Genomic DNA, 21,499 nt, shown 5'->3' with positions numbered 1-21,499 from the left:
CACTTTACAGCAGTGACTTTAATTGTTTTTTCAGTTTCTTTAACTTCCCTTGCATTCTGCTGTTATTGGCTTGGATAGCCAGTAAATGCAAAACATTGATGTTGAATTTGATGTCTCCTTTCCTACCTTGAGGAATTCATTGTGTTTACTTTGCTTATGTTCATGGCTGAATGAGATTCACACATTAGATATCAGCAAGTAGATATTTTGCATTGTTTGGACTTATATTTGAGAACTGTTTGGTGCACATTTCATTTTGGAGATTCTCTTTTGTCCCAATATTTTTGTCATATTGGCATCTCTAAGAAATTATGTAACAAATTAAGTTTTGCTTTTGGTTATTGAAATGAGATCCAAATGACCTATTTTCAAAATTTCCTATTTTCTGGGAGATCTCCTAATAGATTTTATCGTGCACTTAATGCGTTCATCTGCAATTGAATTTTACCAGATTGCTTTCCAGGGCAGTTTGAAGTTACTGAGTCCTTTATACGAGGGTGCAATTTTGGAACACGCAAAGCTTTTTTCCCGATAACGCTACCAGGGTTGGCATGCTTTCAGCACAATCTGTTCAGGCTGAGAGCATTCTCTTTCATTTGCTTTGAACTTGTTAAGATTTAATAAAAGGTTTCTTATTAAAATTTATGTTCCTAATACCAGATCAAACAAAGTTCTTTTTTGAAATTGAATATGAATGTTTAGAATATTCATCTTTATTTCTTTTTATAAACAGACTGACAGTGAAAAGACTGATAATACGCTGAAGTTAAATAGCAAAGACCAACTAATTGAACAGCTTGAAAAAACAGTTGAAGAACATGAAAATACTGCATTATTGTTGAAAGATAAGATGCTTGCTTCTGATAAGTTAGTTCAAGACTTAAATGAACAGATGGTGCAAAAGAATCAAGAGACTGAGAACCTGAGAACAGAATTGACTAGCTCAAAGCAAAGGGAGAGACAGTCATCAGATGAAATAAAACAGTTAATGGGTACTGTAGAAACACTTCAGAAACGCTGTCACATGGGCAATTTGTCTGAATTAGAAGCAGTACAAAAAATTGAAATAGAAAGTCATCGAAAAATGGAGCAACTTCAAGCAGAATTGGATGAAATGTATGGTAAACAGATTGTGCAGATGAAGCAAGAATTGCAGCAGCAGCATACTTTAGAGATTAGGAGACTCACTGAGCAGCATAAGACCGAAATGGAAACAGCTCTGGGTCATTCTGTAAATAACTTAGTCAATGAGGAACAAATTGATATATTAAATACGGCAATCAATGAATTAAATGCCAAATTAAGAGACTCTCATTTTCAGAGAGATCAAATAAGACAAGAACTAACACAACAGCTGGAAAGAAGTTCTGAAAAAAACATACAGCTACAGAAACAAGTTCAAGAACACTTAGAAGAGCTCAACTTCACAAAAGATCAAATTCGGAGAGCCTCAGAAAGCATTACTGATCAGAAATACAAAATACAGGAAGTAGAAAAACTGAAAGACACAGTTGAACAATTGAAAGCTCAACTATTAGCTACTTCAGAGTCTAATAAGGAGCTGGAATCTGAGCACGAGGCAGAAATTACCAATTATAAAATTAAGCTCGACATGCTGGAGAGGGAAAAAGATGAAGTTTTGGACAGAATGGCTGAATCTCAGGAAGCTGAATTAGAAAGAGTAAGGACTCAACTTCTTTTTAGTCATGAAGAAGAGCTAAGCAAACTAAAAGAAGACCTAGAAAGGGAACATAAATTAAATATTCGTAACCTTCAAGAAGATTTGGCCATGAAACAGAGTCAGCAATTAAAAAACTTGCAAACAGAATTTAGAAAAGAAATGGAAGAAATGAAATGTGAAAGGGATAATTTTGTAATTAAAAATAATCAATTATTATCTGAGATTGCCTTATTGAAAGAGGAGCTGCAGGCATCAGTTAAAAATGATAAACTGGAAGAAATGCATTTACGGATACTTGAACTTGAAACAGAAGTTGAAGCACTAAGAGAAGTTGAGAAAGAAAAGAGTGCACTAGAAAAGGGAATACTAGAGCTACAAATCAGGAATAAGGTTTTGGAGGAACCGGTTACTGAGCAAGAAGCTGTGCAGATGAAAATCACTGGTCTTCAAAACGAAAATGAAGGTCTTCAAAAAACCAAAACACAATTGGAAGAGAAGCTGAAAATGCACTTTGTATCTGAAGAAAATAAGTTAGTATCAGTTAGTGAAGATGAGCTTTCAGAAATGAAAGAACAGATCAAAAGGCTTACAATTGTTAATGGACAACTTGAAGCCCGTGAGAAAGAACTTCTTGAGGAGGTTGAGAGACAAAGGAACACCTTTTCTTTCGCTGAGAAAAATTTTGAAGTTAACTTTCAAGAATTACGTGATGAATATGATTGTCTATTGAAAATGAAGTCACTCACAGAAGAAAAGATGATTAAGCAAGAAGTCGAATATGAAGCTAAATTAAAGATCTTAAGCAAACAGCTCCAACTGTTAAAGTCAGACACTGAAAACTGCACAGTGAAAAATGAAGTGCAGCTAGACAAAACACCTGACAGTTCCAGTACCCAACCTATAGAAGTTATTGAAAAAGATGCAACTGAACTTATGGAAAAACTTGAGATAGCTCAACAGCATAAGGATGAGCTCTCGAAGAGACTGACTGATCTATCAGAGGTTTTGATTCTGAGACAGAATGAAATTTTACATTTGAAAGAGGAACTAAAATTTCTAAAAGAGCCAGCCAAAGAAAAGTGTGAGGAAACTGCCAGAATTGAAAGTCAGGAAGTACCATATGTTGAAAAGGAGTCTCAAGAACACAAACAAATGTCCCAAACTAATTTAATCAAAGCAAAGAATGAGAGTCAGTCTGAACAACCATCTTTTATTGTTTCCTGCGATTTAAAAGAACATGAGCAGCAGGAAGAAAATCTAATGGAACAACTAATTTTGCTACAAAACTCGATGAAGATCATTGTTTCAGAAAGAGATGAGATGCAACAAAATCAGATTAACTTTAGTCAAGAAAAAGAGTCTTTACTAACCCAAATTAAACACCTACAGGAGAAACTAGCATCTGAATCCTTAGGCAGTCTACAGACTGAAATAGACCATCTCAGGCATCAGCTAGAGTCTGCTCGAAATGAGCAGTTGGGATTGGCTGAACTTGTCCAGCAGAAAATGTTGCTCGAAGAAGCCTTTCACAAAGAAAGAGAGGAAATGAAACATGCTCTAATTATAGCTCAGCAGGAGAAGTTGGAATTGGAGAAGAAGATTGAAGCACAAATTGGAGTTTCTATTTGTGAACAGCATACTGAATTGGAGGAAAATCAGGTATGTGAGTGAAAAATTAAATACTGTAAATATAACATGTAAACCTGGAAATTTTATAATAATTACCATTTGTAATCACTCATTCTCAAAGTCAATTACTATTTTCTCAAAACTAAAATAATTAGGTCGTTAAATATGTTTTTACTGTTGGCTATAATGTTTAAAATTTCACTTAAGCATTGACTTTTCTCCTAATTCAAACACAACTTCTGTTATGCGTTACGTGTTTTCTGTTTTGCCACAGGCAAAAGAGACAGTACACAAAAGATATGAGAATGCTGTCGCAGTTCAGGGATGTACTCAATCTGATCAAGATTACATGACACAACTGGAACAAACTAAGCTGCAGGCAGAGGTATGGTTCTCTAAATTTAATTCAACATTTTACTTAGTCTTAACCCGTGTCTATCACTACCTCAGCACCACCCAAAGAAATGCCCCTAAAATGGTACGTAATATTTTAAGAAAATTGGAAGTTTGACTTTATATTGTTAAAATGCTAAGGGTTTAAAAATTTATATTTTTTACATTGACTTCCTTGTAAACTTGTGCCTTCATTGAATGTCTATCTTACATTCTGACGTTTTTTGCTATTGTGAATCAAATAATATTCTAGTCAGTAATCATGTTCAAGAAATTAATCTTTCTGTTTTTGGCAGGCTGAGTTAAAGCTTCAGTTGGAGGCTCAGCGCATTAGTCTTACACAGATTTATGCTGCTCAACTGGAGCTTGTCCAGGACAGTTTGAAAAATGAAAAAGAGGTTGCACTTGAAAGACTTGGAGAGAAGCTCACAGCCTCACATATTTCAGAAATAAGGCAGCTTCAAGCGCAATCCCAGCTGGAATTACAGCGCTTCAAAGAATCACACAAAGGTGATTAAAAAATAGACAAACTCTGTGGGGACAGCACAGTCTGAGCCTGTCTAATGTGAAACCAGTATAATATTAATATTTGATTATTAAATGTTTTAATTTATTTTTAATAGTCCTCTTCTCTAGAAGCACGTTTTAATAGCTTTAAACATTGTTTCCATTGAACTGCACATCTCCAATAGCAATATAAACAGGGTGAATCTTGTGACACAATAGTAATGTCCCTACCTCTTGACTAGAATATCTTGGTTCGACTCTAATCAACTGCAGAGATGTATAATGATATAAATGCAGTAGGCAATAATGAGCTCTTGTGGCATAGTGATACTGTCCTGCCTCTGGACTAGGAGGCCTGGGTTCACATCCTACCTACTCCTGTGATGTATAATAACATTTTGAACAGATTAGAAAATTTAAAAAAGCAATGGCAGAAACAATTCAGTAGCTATTCTATATCAGCAGCTGGTGCAGTGTGTCACGGTAGAACAGTGGTCAGTACTGCCTCACAGCACCAGGACCCAGATTCAATTCTAACCTCAGGCACCTGTCTGTGTGGTGTTTGCACATTCTCCACATGTCTCTGTGGGTTTCCTCCAGGTTCTGTGGTTTGCTGCCACAGTCCAAAGCTATGCAGGTTAGATAAATTGGCCATGCTAAATTGCCCATTGTGTTTGGGGATGTATAGGCTAGGTGCTTTAGCCAGGGGAAATGTAGAGTAATAAGATAGGAAATTGGGTCTGGGTGGGATACTCTTTGGAGAATTGGTGTGCACTTGTTGGGCCAAATAGCCTGTCTCCACATGGTAGAGATTCTTTGAAAATTTGTATGAAAATAAACAGATGCCCAATTCTCCATTCTAAATTAGGTTTCTGTTAACATGATCAGCAAAACCTTTATTACTCAATGGAGTGACTAGGAGAGTGTAAGTATTTTTACAATTAAATGTTACCTTCAGTTGGACAAATGTTTTAAATCCATAAATAATTTGCGTACAGTTTTGATCGCTTTAACTTGGATTTGTTTAGCACACCCGTGGACTATGCCAATGTTACCTTTTCTTAGCAATCTCTTTGGTAATAAATGGTTATTGTTTAGACTTTGAAGAATCTTCTCAAGCCTTGATAGAGAAGCTCAACAAGAAGATTTCAAATGAATGCACGCAACTCACCCAGGTACATTTTAAAAAAAAAACTTGGAAAGTCACATTGTTTTTTGTTTATATGTACTCTGATATTTTGCACATTTCAAGATGAGATTGCTTTTCAGAATAAGTAATATTTAAATTTTGTATTTAATATTTGAAGAATCAATTTTAAGTAAAGAATCAACTGCGGTATTCATGATAGCTTTTTGTAAGCAGTTACATTGCAGTCATCAAAGAACAGAATTTTTTTTTCCCTTGTGCAATTAAATTGTCATGAACATTGCTTTGACAGTAAAATACAATTGAACACTTAGACTGTTTTATTTGGTCGAAAATTATGTTCAGAAAAGGACCATCTTCTAATGTTTAAAGCAATTTTTGATAACGTGTAAACAAATGAGCAATATGTTTCTGTAAAATAACCATACAACTAGGAGCAGAAGAAAGCTATTTAGCCCCATGTCTGCTTTGCCATTTAGTATGATCATGGCTGACTTCCTCAGCTGCATCTTTTCACACTATTCCCTATTTCCCTTAATTCCAAAAATCTTTAAATCTGACAGTTGAATAGCCTGATTCGCTGAGGCTGGCTAGAGAATTCCAATAATTCCCCATTCTTTGCATGGAAAACATTCTTCTCACAATGTTTCTAAATGGCTGATCATTATTCTGAGACAATTACCCTTTGTTATAGACTCCCCTGCCAGGGGAAATGTACTTTGCAGCATCTGTCCTGTTAAGTCCTTTAAGAATGTTGCAGATTTCAATGAAATCTTTTCATTTAAAGCATTAGTGATAATAGACTTAGTCTATTGAACCTCTTTTGATTGACTCTTTTCCTGCGAATTAGTTTAGTGAACCTATAAGGCAATATCTTCTCTTGAATGCAAAGACTAAAACTGTAGTTGGTACTTGAGTTTTCTCATAGTTTTAGTAGGACTTACTTATCCTTCTACTCCAATTCCTTTGTATTAAAGGCAAGAAACCATTTGCTTTCTGCAGCTACACGATAACCTTTTGATTTTGTGGGTAAGGATGTCCATATCCTTTCAGTGCCAACAACTGCAAGTCTCTCATGATTTTAAAAAACTCTTTTATATTTTTCCTGTCGAAGTAGTTTCACATTTATCTCTGCGATATTTCCTCTCTCAAATTCTACTCCATTATTTAATGTTTTTCCAGCCTCTTTGCTGCTAACATTGCCAACCAATTCTACATAATCAATTTGGATATTTTACTCTTGAACACTTCAATAAGCATTTATAAGGATTGTAAATATCTGCGGCTCAAGCACTGATTCTTTCAGCACACTCTTAGTGACTGCCGGTCAACCCCCAAAGGAGAAAAACAAAGATTACAGAAACTGGAAATCTGAAAACAAAGCAGAAGATGCCAAAGAAAGTCAGCAAGTCTGATAGCATTTGTGTAGAGAACGCAGAATTAGCACTTTGTGTCTAGTTATCTATCTTCAGAACTGATTATAGCTAGCAAAAAGTGATATATATGCTGAAGACAGGAGGTGGTGGTATGGGGGAGTGGAGGTGCTAAAGAAATAAACAAAAGGTGGAGATGGAGCCCAGAGAAAGTGAGCTGCAGTTGGGTAGACAGAGCTGGATACTGGTGAGCCAGGGAGAAAGAAAAGTTGATAATAAGAACTATTAGCAGGTGAAAATGGGTTGGCTGTGGTGAAAGCAGTATATGTGATGACAGGACCAGGGATATGGGAGTGGGAAAAAGACATGGAAGGTGGTGTCCAGGCCTAAAATTATTGAATTCAGTGTTGAGGTGTGAACCCCACAGGGGCTGCAGGTGGCAAGTGAAATGCTGTTAGTCAGTTTATGCTGAGCTTCACTGGAACACTTCAATAGGTCAGGGCCAGAAATATTGGCTAAGAAATGCAGCGATGTTGAAGTGGTTGGTATCTGGAAGCTTGCGGTCGTTTTCTGAACAGAATGTAGGTGTTCCACAAAGCATTTATCTAGCCTGTTCCACAAAGCATTCATCTCCCAATGTAAAGGAGACCATATTTGAGCAGTGCCATCCCAAAAGGCATGTTTATTCCCACAATTGCTTTTTTGTTCATTAACCAATCCACACTAACTGGCCTATTTTGTGTTTTTTCTCTCTCATTCCTTGAACATCTTGGTTAACATATGCTCCCTTGCAAATTGTAATGAATCTGGGAAACTCAGGAAAATCTTTGGAAACTTTATTCAGGTTCAGGGAATTTGTCTGCTTTTATAATTGTTTATTTCTCCAGTTGATTTGCTAGTTTGTTTAAACTTTTCATTCTTAGACTCTTACTTCTCTAAATTTTTTGGGTCTTAGTTGTCTTCTAATGCAAAGTCAGACATAATGTATATGTTTAATATATCTGTAAATTCTTTGATACTCGGTATAATTTCTCCTGCCCCTTTTCTCATAGGTCCATGTTTGTGTTTACTAATTTCTTCCTTTTCAGCAGCTTGTTCAATCTATTTTGTGTTTTGCTATTTTACTGTCTTTCTCATTTCTTTTATAAATTTGTAGGCCATTTTGGACGAAGAAAGGATAGATCAGGGTACTTTCTAGATGTTGTGAAGTTAAATACAGTGGGTGTCCAAAAGACTTTGGGATTCAGGTGCATAGATATTTTCAGTGTCAGAAACAGGTGTAGAAAATAATCAAGTAACTAATATAAACATGGCCTTTATATCTAGAGAAATGGAGCACAAGAATGCCAAAGTTCTGCCACAATTATATAAAACCCTGGTGAAACCCCATTTGGACTACTGGGAGTAGATCTCGGTGCAAAACCTTAGGAAGAATCTATTTGCCTTGGAAGGGGTACAACGTAGATTTACAAGAATGATACCTGAACTTCAGGAGTTAAGTTCCAAAGAGAAGCTGTGTTTTCTTGAGAATTTATAAGGTTAAATGATGATCTAATCAACATCTTCAAGATAGTAACAGGAAAAGACAGGGCAGATAAACTATTTCCACTCGTTGGGGTTTCTAGAACTAGTCTGAGAATTGGGTCAGACTATTCAGGAGAGAAATTAGAAAGTACTTCTATGGGCAAAGGTGGTAGATGTTTGGAACTCTCTTCCACAAACAGCAATGGATGGTGGATCAAATGCTAATTTTAAATCTGAGACATAATTTTTTGTTAAAGGAATCAGGCCAAAGGCCTGGATGATGTCAAGCTGTAGTTTAGCCATGCTTTCATTGAACGGCAAAACAGATTTGATGGGCTGAATGCCCTACACCTGTTCCTGTATTTCTAAACTTCCCTGAATTCTAAAATCTTTCCTATCGTCAGCCTTTCTACTTTTTCTTTGCTATTTGTTAATTCAAAAACAATTACAGCTGATAATGAAATTCAGAAAAACAGAAAATATTGTTAAAAACTCTGAATTTGTGAAGTAAGAATCAGCTAACATTTTAGGTTAATGACATTCCATTAGAACCAGAAATGTTAGAGGTTTGACATTTTCTTTTTACAAGTATAAATTTGCACCTTCATCTCTTTTGAAATTTAAGTTCTGCTGTCTTTCTCTTCTGTTTTCACGCTATTCCCGCTTTTATATCTAGAGTAGTTTTTTTTTGTTCAGATGAACATTATATGTAGCTTTTATCTTGTGATTTGATTGTATCTCAATTCAATGTTTTTGTTTGACAGTTACTTGCCAGTCTGCTGAGCGAAGATAATTTGAAAGAAAAGAAAGAACATCACGATCAGCCTGAGGAAGGTTTAATTTTAGGAAATAAAGACAATATTGATGAGGGATACCAAGTGCACAAGGATCTCACGGAAGGAGCAAGAGGTAAAATACCTTTTTGTAGTATTTGATAACATAGCTGTTGAAGCCAATAAAACTACAAAAATATTTAATGCAGGTCCTAACACCTATTCAAATACAGAAATTTTTGGAAAAACTCAGCAGATCTGGCAACATCTGTGGAGAGAATGCAGAGTTGATGTTTCTGGTCCAGTGACCCTTCTTCAGTACTGATTGTAGCTAGGAGAAAGTTGGAATATATACTGAAGATGGGATTGGGGTGAGGTGGGGGGAAGTGGGGAGGCACGGAACAGGGTAAAGAGCTGGTGGGGAAAGAGTAAAAATGCATAGAGATGGAGTCCAGAGAGGGAATAACACATTTGGGCAGACAAAGGAGTTGAGTACATAAGAGCGTAAGAACTAGGAAGAGGAGTAGGCCATCCAGCCCTTTGAGTCTGTTGAGCCATTCAGTAAGATCATGGTTTTTGTAGACTCAGATCCACTTATCCACGCTCTCACCATGTCGCTTAATTCTTTTATTGTTCAAAAAAAGAATCTACCTTAGCTTTAAAAGCACTTACTGATGTAGCATCAACTACTTCACTGGAAAAGGAATTCATAGATCTACAACCCTCTGGGTAAAGAAGTTCCTTCTCAATTCAGTCCTAAATCTGCTTCCTCTAATCTTGAGGCTATGTCCTCTTGTCCTAGCTTCACCTGCCAGTGGAAATATCCTCTCTACTTCTTTCTTATCTATTCCCCTCATATTTGTATAGGTTTCTATAAGATCTCTTCCACCTGCTCCCTCCCTTCCCACCAATTCTCCTGAATTCCAATGAATATAATCCCAGTCTACTCAGTCTCTCCTCATAAACCAACCCCCTCATCTCCGGAATCAACCTAGCGAACCTCCTCTGTACCCCTGCCCGTGCCAGTACATCTTTTCTCAAGTAAGGAGACCAAAACTGTACACAGTACTCAAGGTGTGGTCTCATCAGCACCTTGGTAAAAACAATGACTGCAGATGCTGGAAACCAGATTCTGGATTAGTGGTGCTGGAAAAGCACAGCAGTTCAGGCAGCATCCAAGGAGCAGTAAAATCGACATTTCGGGCAAAAGCCCTTCATCAGAAATACAGGCAGAGTGCCTGAAGGGTGGAGAGATAAATGAGAGGAGGATGGGGGTGGGCAGAAAGTAGCATAGAGTACAATAGGTTAGTGGGGATGGGGTTGAAGGTGATTGGTCAGGGAGAAGGGTGGGGGAAGATAGCACAGTGTACAGTGGGTGGATGGGCATGGGATGAAGTTGATAGGTCAGGGAGGAGGGTGGAGTGGATAGGTGGAAAAGAAGATAGGCAGGTAGGACAAGTCATGGAGACAGTGCTGAGCTGGAAGTTTGGAACTGGGGTGAGGTAGGGGAAAGGGAAAATGAGGAAACTGTTGAAGTCCACATTGATGCCCTGGGGTTGAAGTGTTCCGAGGCGGAAGATCGGGCGTTCTTCAGCGGTGGTGAAGGAGGCCCAGGACCTCCATGTCCTTGGCAGAGTGGGAGGGGGAGTTGAAATGTTGGGCCATAGGGCGGTGTGGTTGATTGGTGCGGGTGTCCCAGAGATGTTCCCTAAAGTGCTCTGCTAGGAGGTGTCCAGTCTCCCCAATGTAAAGGAGGCCACATCAGAAGCAACGGATACAATAAATGATATTGATGGACGTGCAGGTAAAACTTTGATGGATGTCGAAGGCTCCATTAGGGCCTTGGATGGAGGTGAGGGAGGAGGTGTGGGCGCAGGTTTTGCAATTCCTGCGATGGCAGGGGAAGGTGCCAGGATGGGAGGGTGGGTTGTAGGGGCGCGTGGACCTGACTAGGTAGTCACGGAGGGAGCGGTCTTTGCAGAACGTAGAAAGGGGTGGGGAGGAAAATATATCCCTAGTGGTGGGGTCCGTTTGGAGGTGGCAGAAATGTCGGTGGATGATTTGGTTTATACGAAAGTAGGTAGGGTGGAAGGTGAGCATCAGGGGGGATTCTGTCCTGGTTACAGTTGGAGGGGTGGGGTCTGAGGGCAGAGGTGCAGAATGTGGCCGAGATGCATTGGAGGGCATCTTTAACCATGTGGGAAGGGAAATTGTGGTCTCTAAAGAATGAGGCCATCTGGTGTGTTCCGTGGTGGAACTTCCACCCTGACCTTAAATTTAACTGGACCATCTCTGACACCTCCCTCCCCTCCCTGGACCTCTCCATCTCCATTAATGATGACCGACTTGACACCGACATTTTTTACAAACCCACCGACTCCCGCAGCTACTTGGCCTAAACCTCTTCCCACCCTACCTCCTGCAAAAATGCTATCCCTGTTTCCCAATTCCTTCGTCTCTGCCGTATCTGCTCCAGGAGGACCAGTTCCACCACAGCTGCAACATAACCTCTCTACATTTAAACTCAATCCTTTAGCAATGAAGGATAAAATTTCATTTGCCTTCCTAATTACCTGTTGCACCTGCTGACCAACCTTCTGTGATTCATGCACAAAGATACCAGGTCCCTCTGCATAGCAGCATGCTGCAACTTCTTACCATTGAAGTAATAATCCTTTTTCTGTTACTCCTACCAAAATGTATGACTTCACATTTATTAACATTGTATTCCATCTGCCAGACCTTTACCCACTCACTCAATGAATCTATGTTCCTTTGCAAAGTTTCACAGTCCTCTGCACACTTTATTCTGCCACTCATCTTAATGTCATTTGCAAACTTTGAATGCCTAGACGTGGTCCCCAACTCCAAACCATCTATATAAATTGTGAATAATTGCGGTCCCAACACCGATCCCTGAGGCACACCACTAGTCACTGGGTAAAGGCCTGCTAACGGGGGCCATTAGTGGTTGACAATGAGTTGTTTGTTGTAGCAGCCCATGTGATGACAAGGTCTGATGTGTGGTGAATAAGTTGGGCGTAGGGTAAGGACATGGGAGAAGGTACTCAGGCCCTCAAATTATTGAATTTGGTGTTGACTTCTGAAGTCTGCAGGGTCGCCAAGCTGAAAAAGAGATGCTGTCCTTCAGTGGAACTCTGCAGCAAGCCTGAGACAGAGATGTCAGCCAGGAACATCATGGTGTGTTGAAGTGGCAGGCAACAGGAAGCTCAGGTTGATTTTGCAGGCAGAACGTGGTATTTTGAAAGTGGTCACCAAGTCTGAGTTTTATCTCCCCAGTAGACTAGATTAAATAAAGTGCAAGTAAATCACTGCTTGACCTGGAAGGTGTTTCTAAAACCTTGGATAGTGAGAATGGAGGAAGTAAATGGACTGGTGTTGCACATTCTGTGATTGCCTGCGAAGGTGCAGTGGAGGTGTTGGGAGTAGAAGTGGAGTGGACCAAGTTATCCCAGAGAGAACGGCCCCTGTGGAAAGCTGATAATTGAGGTTGGGGGTTGGGGGAGTGGGAGCGGGGAGAGGTGTGGGGGTTGGAGGGGTGGCATATTAGCCTGCTGATGGCATCCCATTGGAAGTAGCAGAAATGTTGGCTCATGATCCTTTGGAGGTGGCTGGTGGTGGGTTTGTAAGTGGAGACCGAGGCGCTTATTGCTGTTGTGGGAGGGAAGAGAATGGGTGAGAGCCATAATACGAGAGATGGGTTGAACACAACTAAGGGCTCTGTCAACCACATAGTGGGGAATTCTCGGTTGTGGAAAAAGGTGACATTTCAGAGGCACCCTTGTAGAAGCTGGCATTATCAGAACAGGTGTGACAGAGACAGTGAAACTATTAGAATGGGATAGTCTTTACAGGAATCAGGGTGTAAGGATGAATAGTGAGGGTAACTGTGGTAATAAGTGGGTTTGTAATGGATATTGGTGGTCATCCTATCCTCCAGAAATGGAAACAAAGAAGTTGACAGAGAAGGGAGGAGTGTGAGATGGACGGGGTGAAGATGAAAGTAGGGTGGAAATTGAATGAGAGAGAGAAGCAGCATCAATTATGTTATCAATATACCAGACAAAACATTGAGGGTGGGGGGCCTGAGTAGGACTGGAATGAGGAATTATCCACGTACTCCACAAAGAGACGGGCATATCTACCCAATGCTGCACTTTTGACCTGAAGAAATTAAGGTGAGTTAAAGGAGAAATTGCTCAAAGTGGGGGCAAACTTGGCCAGGCAGAGGTTACTGGAGAATGGGGACAGTTAAGATCTTTTTCCCAGGTAGCAGTGGAAAGCCCTGAGACCATCCAAGGTGAAGAGGCATTGGCTTGAGCCCACAAGCTGGGAATACTGAAACTTATGTGAAGTGTCAGAAGAATCCTTGATGTACGTGGGAAGGGGCTCGAATTGTGGATGAATGTGGGAAAGTACTGGGCAAGGGGAGATGTTGCCAACTCTGCTGATTTCTTCTAGCAATTTCTGTTTTTGTTTTCTATTTCCAGCATCTGCAGTTCTTTGTTTTTTTCCTATTATCTATTTTTGTCTAAAATCTGTAGATTAATCACTATGTTGCAAATTGGTACCCTTGTGTTGAATTATGTTTTAAAACACTTGAGTTTTATGTAACTTTTTGGAAATTATGACTACTGGCACTGCAAAATAAAACCGGAAATTCTGAATATTCACAGTTTGTTAGTTAACATCTGAAAGTAAATTGAAAGTTAATGTTTCAACAGAGAACCTTCATCAGAGTTGCCTGCTGCAATTTGACTGCTTTGAGCTCTTTGAATTTACTTGCACAGTTTATAGATTATAATTTCTATAAACAGTTCTTGCACTGACTAAAATAGAATTAACCACAAAGACATAACACAATATATACCAATACACTTACTCTTTTACAAATTGGTTACCACTTTTCTACACATGGTTACTTAATTCCGTACCCACTGAATTTATTATCACTGAAATTTAGTGATGTCAGCATTTGACTTCTCCAAAATATATAGTGCATTTCACTGTTTATTAACCAGTTTTATGCTAAACAAATTGAACTATGTGGTAATACAATCTTATCAGAACAATTTGAATAATTTAAGCATCATTAATTTAGAACAATATCTTAAATTACTTCACAGGTTTAAGGAAAGTGGATACAGAACCAAAGAGATGACAAGAAGTAATTGAATAACTTAGTCAGTGATTTGGGTTTTGTCAATAGTAGACAAAGAGAGAGGCAAAGTAGTTTTGGGGATTAATTTAAGAGATTAGGTCTTGTGTGATGGACCAAACAGCTGAACAAGAAATTGAATTAGGGGTGCTAGAAGAGCACAGCAGTTCAGGCATCATCCAAGGAGCAGCGAAATCGACATTTCGGGCAAGAGCCCTTCATCAGGAATAATCCCGAAACGTCGATTTCACTGCTCCTTGGATGCTGCCTGAACTGCTGTGCTCTTCCAGCACCACTAATCCAGAATCTGATTTCCAGCATCTGCAGTCGTTGTTTTTACCTAGCTGAACAAGAAACCGGAGTTTTAGGAACAAAAAGTATGAATTAGGAGAGTCAGAGATATTCAAACACAAGGAGAATAATTTGACAAACTGAGGTCTCAGAACAGATAAGACCATAAGAAATAGGAACAGGAGTAAGCCATTCGGCCTCATGAGCCTGTGTCACCATTAAATAGAATCCTGACTGATCTGATACTCCACATGTCCATTTTCCTGCCCTCGTCCTGTAACCTTTGATTTCATTTCTGATCAAGACTGTATGTATCTATCTATGCCTTAAATATTCACAAGGACTGTGCCCCTACAGCTCTCAACCTTCTGAGAGAAGAAATTCCTTTTCAGCTCTGTCTTAAATTGGCATTACTTTATTCTGAGACAATGCCCTCTGCTCCTGGACTCTCCTTTGAGAGGAAACATCTGCTCAGCATTTACCTTCTCAAGCCTCTTAAGAATCTTATATGTTTCAATGAGATCACCCCTCATTCTTCTAAATTCCAGTGAGTAGAGTCTCAACCTGTTTAGCCTTTGCTCATAAGACATCCCTCCATTCTAAGGATCATCCTAATGAGCATTAGCTGCCTCTCATGAAATGATACCTTTACTTAAATAGGGAGAACCAGAACTGATCACATAATCACTCCAAATCTGATCTCATCAGCACCTTGTACAGTTGAAGTAAGATTTTCCTACTCTTATACATTGGAATGAAGACCAACCTTCCATTAGCCTTCCTGAGTATTTGCTGCACCTGTTTGTGTTTTGTGTACAAATGCTGCAAAGTCCTTTTAGTAGTGTAGCTTTTGTGCAGTTTTTCTGCATTTAGATTAGATTCTCTACAGTGTGGAAACAGGCCCTTTGACCCAAAAAGTCCACACCGTCCCTCTGAAGAGTAACCCACCCAGACCCATTTCCCTCTGACTAATGTACCAAACTCAGTGGGCAATTTAGTGTGGGCAATTTAACATGGCCAATTCACCTGACCTGCACATCTTTGGACTGTGGGAGGAAACTGGAGTACCCAGAGGAAACCCACGCAGACACAGGGAGAATGTGCAAAATCCACACAAACAGTTGCCCAAGGCTGGAATCGAACCTGGGACCCTGGTGCTGTGAGACAGCAGTACTGAGCCATTGTGTCGCATCGAAATAGAATATTTAAATAATATTCTGTTCTTTTGTTCTCTCTTCCAAAATGAACAACTTTGCATTTTCCCCCATTCCATTTGCCAACTTTTTGCCCACTTAATTTATCAGTATCTGTTTATAAACTGTTTGCATTCTTCTCACAACTTGCTTTTCCACCTAATTTTATGTTGTCTGCAAAGTTGGCTGCAATACAATCACTTCCTTATTCCAAGTCGTTAATATACAGTTGCAGTACCAGCACTGATCTCTATGAAACCTCAATGATCACGGGTCTGCAACCTGAAAAATAACTGCTTTATTCCCACTTGCTATTTCCTCCCCATCAGCCTGTCCTTTACCCATACCACTATGATACTTCCAACACCATGAACTCTCATATTATGACAAAACCTTTTATGAGACATCTTGACAAATGCCTTTTGGAAGTCCAAATATGTACTGATATATGTTCATGTACTGATTCCCCTCGATACATTCTGGTTGAGACACCTTCTAAAAACTCTAATAAATTAGTCAGACACAATTTCCCTTTAATGAAGCCATGCTGATTCTGCCTGATTAGATGATGATCTTTCAAAAACTCTGCTATTACTTATTTTATAATAGATTCCAATACTTTTCCAACAATAGATGTTATGCTAATTACCTGCTTTTGCCTCCCTTCCTTTTTAAGTAGAAGTTTCACATTGGTCATTTTCCAGTCCTCTGGTATTTCTCCAAAATCCAATGATTTTTGAAAAATTTCAACCAATATATTCACAGTCAGGGCCAGGGATCTTACCTACTTTTAGCTCCTGGGAGCAGATGCAGATAGGGGTGGGCAGGGAAATATATCCTATTGCTCTGGGTTTGTAAATAGGAAGGGTTTGGAGGGATATGGGCTGGGTGCTGGCAGGTGAGACTAGATTGGGTTGGGATATCTGGTCGGCATGGACGGGTTGAACTGAAGGGTCTGTTTCCATGCTGTACACTTCTATGACTTTATGCTCCCAGATACACCTGTTCCACCATAGAACATCCCGGATGGCTTCTTCCTTCAAAGATCGCAATTTCCCCTCCCACATGGTCTACGATGCCCTCTAGCACATCTTCTTAACTTCCTTTTGCTCTGCCCTTGAACCCCACTCTTTCAATCGCAACAGAGAAAGAACCCCCTTCCACCTCACCTTCCTCTGCATACATTGCATTGTCCTTTGCTACTTCCACAAACTGTAAACAGACCCCACAATGAGGGATATATTTCCCTCCCCACTACTATCTGCATTCCGGAGAAACCATTCCTCTGTGACTCCTTTGTCAGATCCGTGTCCCCCACCACTCACCCCCGCTCCCCGCAGCACCTTCCCCTTTCACCGCAGGAAGTGCAAAACCTGGGCCCACACCACCCCACTTCAACTCTGTCCAAGGTCCCAAAAGATTTTTCCACATCCAACAGAAATTTATTTGTACTTCTGCGCAATAATATACTTTAACTGTTGCATCTGATGTGATCTCCTCTACATCGAGGAGACAGGGTGCCAACTTGTGGATTGTTTCAGAGAACATCTCTGGGACAGCCGCACCAACCAACCCCACAACCACATGGGTGAACATTTTAACTCCCCCTCCACTCCACCAAGGACATGCAGGTCATGGGTCTCCTCCATCGTCTAACCCTTACCACCCGACGCCTGGTGGAAGAATGCTTCATCTTCTGCCTTGGGACCCTGCAACCACACGGGATCAATGTAGATTTGACCAGCTTCCTTATTCCCTCTCCCAACCCCCCCCAATCGTATTCCTGCCCCAAGCCACCAACTTGGTACTGCCACCTTAACCGGTCCTACATGTCCACCTTCCTTCCTTTCCACCCATCTGCTCCACTGTCCCCTCCGACTTATCACTCTACCCGCACCTTCATTTACCTATGACATTCCCAGCTACCTTCCCCCCACCCCTGTCCCATTTATCTCTCAGCCCCCATGACTCACAACCCTCATTCCTGATGAAGGGCTTATGCCAAAACGTTAATTCTCCTGCTCCTCGGATGCTGCTTAACCTGGTATGCTTTTCTAGCACCCCACACTTAACTTTCTCCTCTCTAGTTTACTCTCTCTCAGAATCCTCCATTGTGATGTCCTTCATTGATGAGAAATTTTAACAAGGTGGCTGAAGGGAATGATTACCCCAAACAGATGCTAGACTTTTGTGGGCAGCTTTTTTCCGGGTAACCAATGAGCACTGTTGACCAGAAATTCTGGGCACTTATATTTAGTTCATCACACAATGGGGGAAAAAAATCGTTCTGGTCACAGCAACATGGAAAGTTGTAATCTATAAATGCTTAATGGGTGATGTTTTCATGTTCAGGCAATTATAAGAGTTTGCTACAACTTAAATTGTTTATTCCAACAAATACAGTAGAACATTTAGTTCCTGGATTTTCATGGTGAAACATTGCAATAATTTTGGAAGACATTTGACATGGATGGAAAGATTTTTCAATTCAAACGCTATTAGAAATTGTGAAATGCTTATAGGACTTTGAATTGAATATTCAATCAGAATTTCACAGTTTCACTTCACAAAGCACATCCTCAAGATTAGATTTCGGCGGGAGATGTGACCTGTAACTTTTGTTTTTATTTAAGCACTGCTAACAAATCTACAGATGCTGCAAAGGGAACTACATGAGGAGTACAATCAACTGAGAGTTCTCCAAACTCAATTAACTAATGATTTCAAAAAGGTAAGTAAAGTAATTCAGTGTATCCAGAAGCAGCAGTTGATTTTGAAAAACAAAAGCAATTTGATTTTCTCCATAAAACTCTCACTGTTAGCCACGTTTCTGTTGGTAATATATTTTGGTTCTAATTCCGATCTTTCCGGGTTGAAGTTCCATTGCACAGATTTGGTGCAAAATCTCCTTTATTCATTCATAGGTTGAAGACGTTGCTAGCTGGACAGCATTTATTGCCCATCCCTAATTGACAAGAGGGCAGTTAAGTGTCAACCACATTGCTAAGAGTCTGGAGTCACATGTGTCTAGACCAAGTAGGGATGGCAGTTTCCTTCCTTAAGGGACATCTACTGAATTTTGAAATTTGTTAATACAAATTCAATCATCTGCCATGGTGGGATTCAAACACTAGTCCCCAGAACATTATCTGGGTCTCAGGATTAACAGTCCAACGATAATACCACTGAGCAATCGTCTCAAACATAGATCTGGGCTGTGCAATGTGCATTGTTAGAGATGATGTCTTTCAGATGCAACGTTAAACCAAGGCCCTGTGCATCTTTTACATCCAGAAATGATCCCATGAAGGAAAGAAAGTTTGCCTTGTATCCTAGACAGTGTTTGTTTATTCCTTAATCATTACCTCTACAATAAATAATCATTTGGTTGTACCAAATTAACATGTTGCGTTAAAAAAAATTGTTTTTGAAATTTTTGCCTTGCACCTGCCAAGGCAATTCAGAAGAAGTATCCAAGTAAAGTGAAAAAATATAACCACTAAATAAGAAGAGTGTAGATTGATGGGCAGATGGACTCTGGTGTGAGTGATATGTTACCATGAAGATTGCATCATCTGATAATAACTGGCAATTAACAGCCAAGCTTTATTTAAATTTTAAATAAGGTAAAATGCTCAATGCATTGCTGCGATAAATGACATTCAGTAAATCCTAAATTGGTTGCAGCATAATTCTCTGCACACTTGGAATTATTTAGCAAATGCCCTCCAATTTTACAATTCCATCTAATCCTATATACTATGTTGTGAGTTTGCAAATGTGGACTGGTTGGGTGTGGTTAGTACCTTATTTGTTGCGAACAGCTGAAGTGATATCCCATTTGATATAACCCACTTGGCTTTGGGACAAATGGCTGACATACCTAGAATCCTGCTGTTACAAAAATTCATATATGGCAGTATTTATTTGTGTGATACATCTTTATAGTTTAATGGCAGCATTCTGTTAGAGGTGACCACCACTCCATAACATGTAGGAGTAGAAGTAGGTGATTCAACCCATTTTATTTGCTCTGCCATTCAGTGAGACCATGACTGATCTTGTAACCCTCAACTCAGCATTCGTGTCTTTTACCCCCACCCTTTATTCCCCTATTGACTTGATATCTGTCTGTCTCAGCCTTGAATATTCTTAACGGCGCAGTATTGACAGGTCTCGCGACAAGGCACTCCACAGATTCACTACGTCTGAGAGAAGAAATTGCACCTGATTTCCATCTTAAGCGCAGGTCTGGCAGAATCTATGGAGACATTCTGAAGAAGGTCACTGAATTCAAACCATTACGTTTTTTTCTCTTAAGATGTTGCCAGACATGCTCAGTTTCTCCAGCGATTTCTGTTTTTGTCACAACCTACTTAATCTTCCTCATAAAATTTCTCTATACCCTGGACCAATTGAGTGAACTTCCAGTGGACTGCCTACAGTGCCACTGTAAATTCTACTTGGATAAGGAGACCAAAACTCAACACAGTATTGTAGCTGTGATCTGGTTAGTTTAGTGCCTTGCATTTTTCAGCAAGACTTCTCTATTTTTTCACTGTGCCATTCCATTTTGAAATAAGGGACAACATTCAATTTACGTTCCTTATTATCCAGTGAATTTTGGCAAGCTTATTATGACTCATGAATAAGAATCCCAAAAACCTCTGCTCCAGCTTTCTGCAGTTTTTCTCTATCCAAATAGCATTCAGCTCCACTGTTTATCCTATCAAAATATATAAGCATATATTTCCTCACGTTATATGCCATCTGCCACGTTTGTGCCCACACACTTAACCTGTCTATATCCCTCTTCAGATTCCTTGTTTTTTCTTCAGCACTTGCTTTCCCAGCTATTTTTGTGTCATTCACAAATTTGGCTATAGTACTCTCACTTTCCTCATCCAAGTCGTGAATATATATTGTGAGTAATTGTGGCCCCAGCACTGATCCCTGTGACACACCACTAGTTACAGGTTCCCCTCTATCTCAACTTTCCATCTTCTATCAGTTAGCTTATCCTCCAGCCCTGCTCTTTTCATATTAGGTAGCCTAGTGTACCATTTTGATATTCAAATATATTACATGTTTGTCCTTTATGGTCCCCCTTTATGAATCCTGCTTGTTACCACCTCAAACAATTATAATTAAACTGTTAGACATGATTTCCTCTTTACAAGGCCATATTGATTCTGCTTGATTATATTGTGTATTTCAAATGCTGTGCTAGTAGACTCTAACATCTTCCAAATGACAGATGTTAAGCTAACCAGCCTATAGATAGCTTTTTTAAAAAAAACTCCACCTTTATTGAATAATTTTCAATCCTCTGGGACTTTGCTGAAATCAGAAGATTCTTGAAAAGTTGCCATCAGTACATCCACTATCTCAGTAGCCATTTCCTTTAGTATCCTAGGATGCATCACATCAGGTCCAAAGAATGTTTTGGGTGTTTAGCTTCATTAGTTTGCCCAGTATTTTTCTTTAGTGTTAGTTGCATTTATTTACTGTCTATCTGTCTGTCTCTCCTCTTTACCCAGTCTGTCACCCCAAAGGTTCAGAATTTTTGGAATGCTTTTTGTGTCTTCTAATGTAAAGTCTGACGTAACATAGCTCCTGTGCCATTTTCTGGTTCCCTATTATTATTTTCCTTGGTTCATTCTCTAAGGTCCTGCATTCCCTTTGTCTCTTCATTTCTACATTCAAAGAAGTTCCTACTGCCTGTTTTTCTCTTATCTGCTAGTTTACCCTAAGTTTATTTTCTATGTTTTTTGTCATCTTTTGTTATCTTTTAAAACTTTTCTACTGT

General features: G+C 39.6%; 1 protein-coding gene across 5 annotated transcripts in view; it reads left to right on the top strand.

Annotated features, from left to right (window-relative positions):
* The window catches only part of akap9 (A kinase (PRKA) anchor protein 9), a 242,384-nt gene that overhangs the window by 72,853 nt on the left and 148,032 nt on the right, over positions 1-21,499 (top strand). For all 5 annotated transcript variants that reach the window (XM_060824926.1, XM_060824923.1, XM_060824925.1 and 2 more), the window contains 6 exons: positions 734-3,340; positions 3,585-3,695; positions 4,000-4,213; positions 5,309-5,385; positions 9,019-9,163; positions 18,324-18,421. In XM_060824926.1, coding sequence (XP_060680909.1) covers positions 734-3,340; positions 3,585-3,695; positions 4,000-4,213; positions 5,309-5,385; positions 9,019-9,163; positions 18,324-18,421 — 3,252 coding nt within the window. The remainder of the gene's footprint in view (positions 1-733; positions 3,341-3,584; positions 3,696-3,999; positions 4,214-5,308; positions 5,386-9,018; positions 9,164-18,323; positions 18,422-21,499) is intronic.

The sequence above is a fragment of the Hemiscyllium ocellatum genome, chromosome 5 (genome assembly GCF_020745735.1).
Source record: "Hemiscyllium ocellatum isolate sHemOce1 chromosome 5, sHemOce1.pat.X.cur, whole genome shotgun sequence".
NCBI classification, from domain to species: domain Eukaryota; kingdom Metazoa; phylum Chordata; class Chondrichthyes; order Orectolobiformes; family Hemiscylliidae; genus Hemiscyllium; species Hemiscyllium ocellatum.
This window is presented reverse-complemented; position numbering and strand designations above follow the sequence as displayed.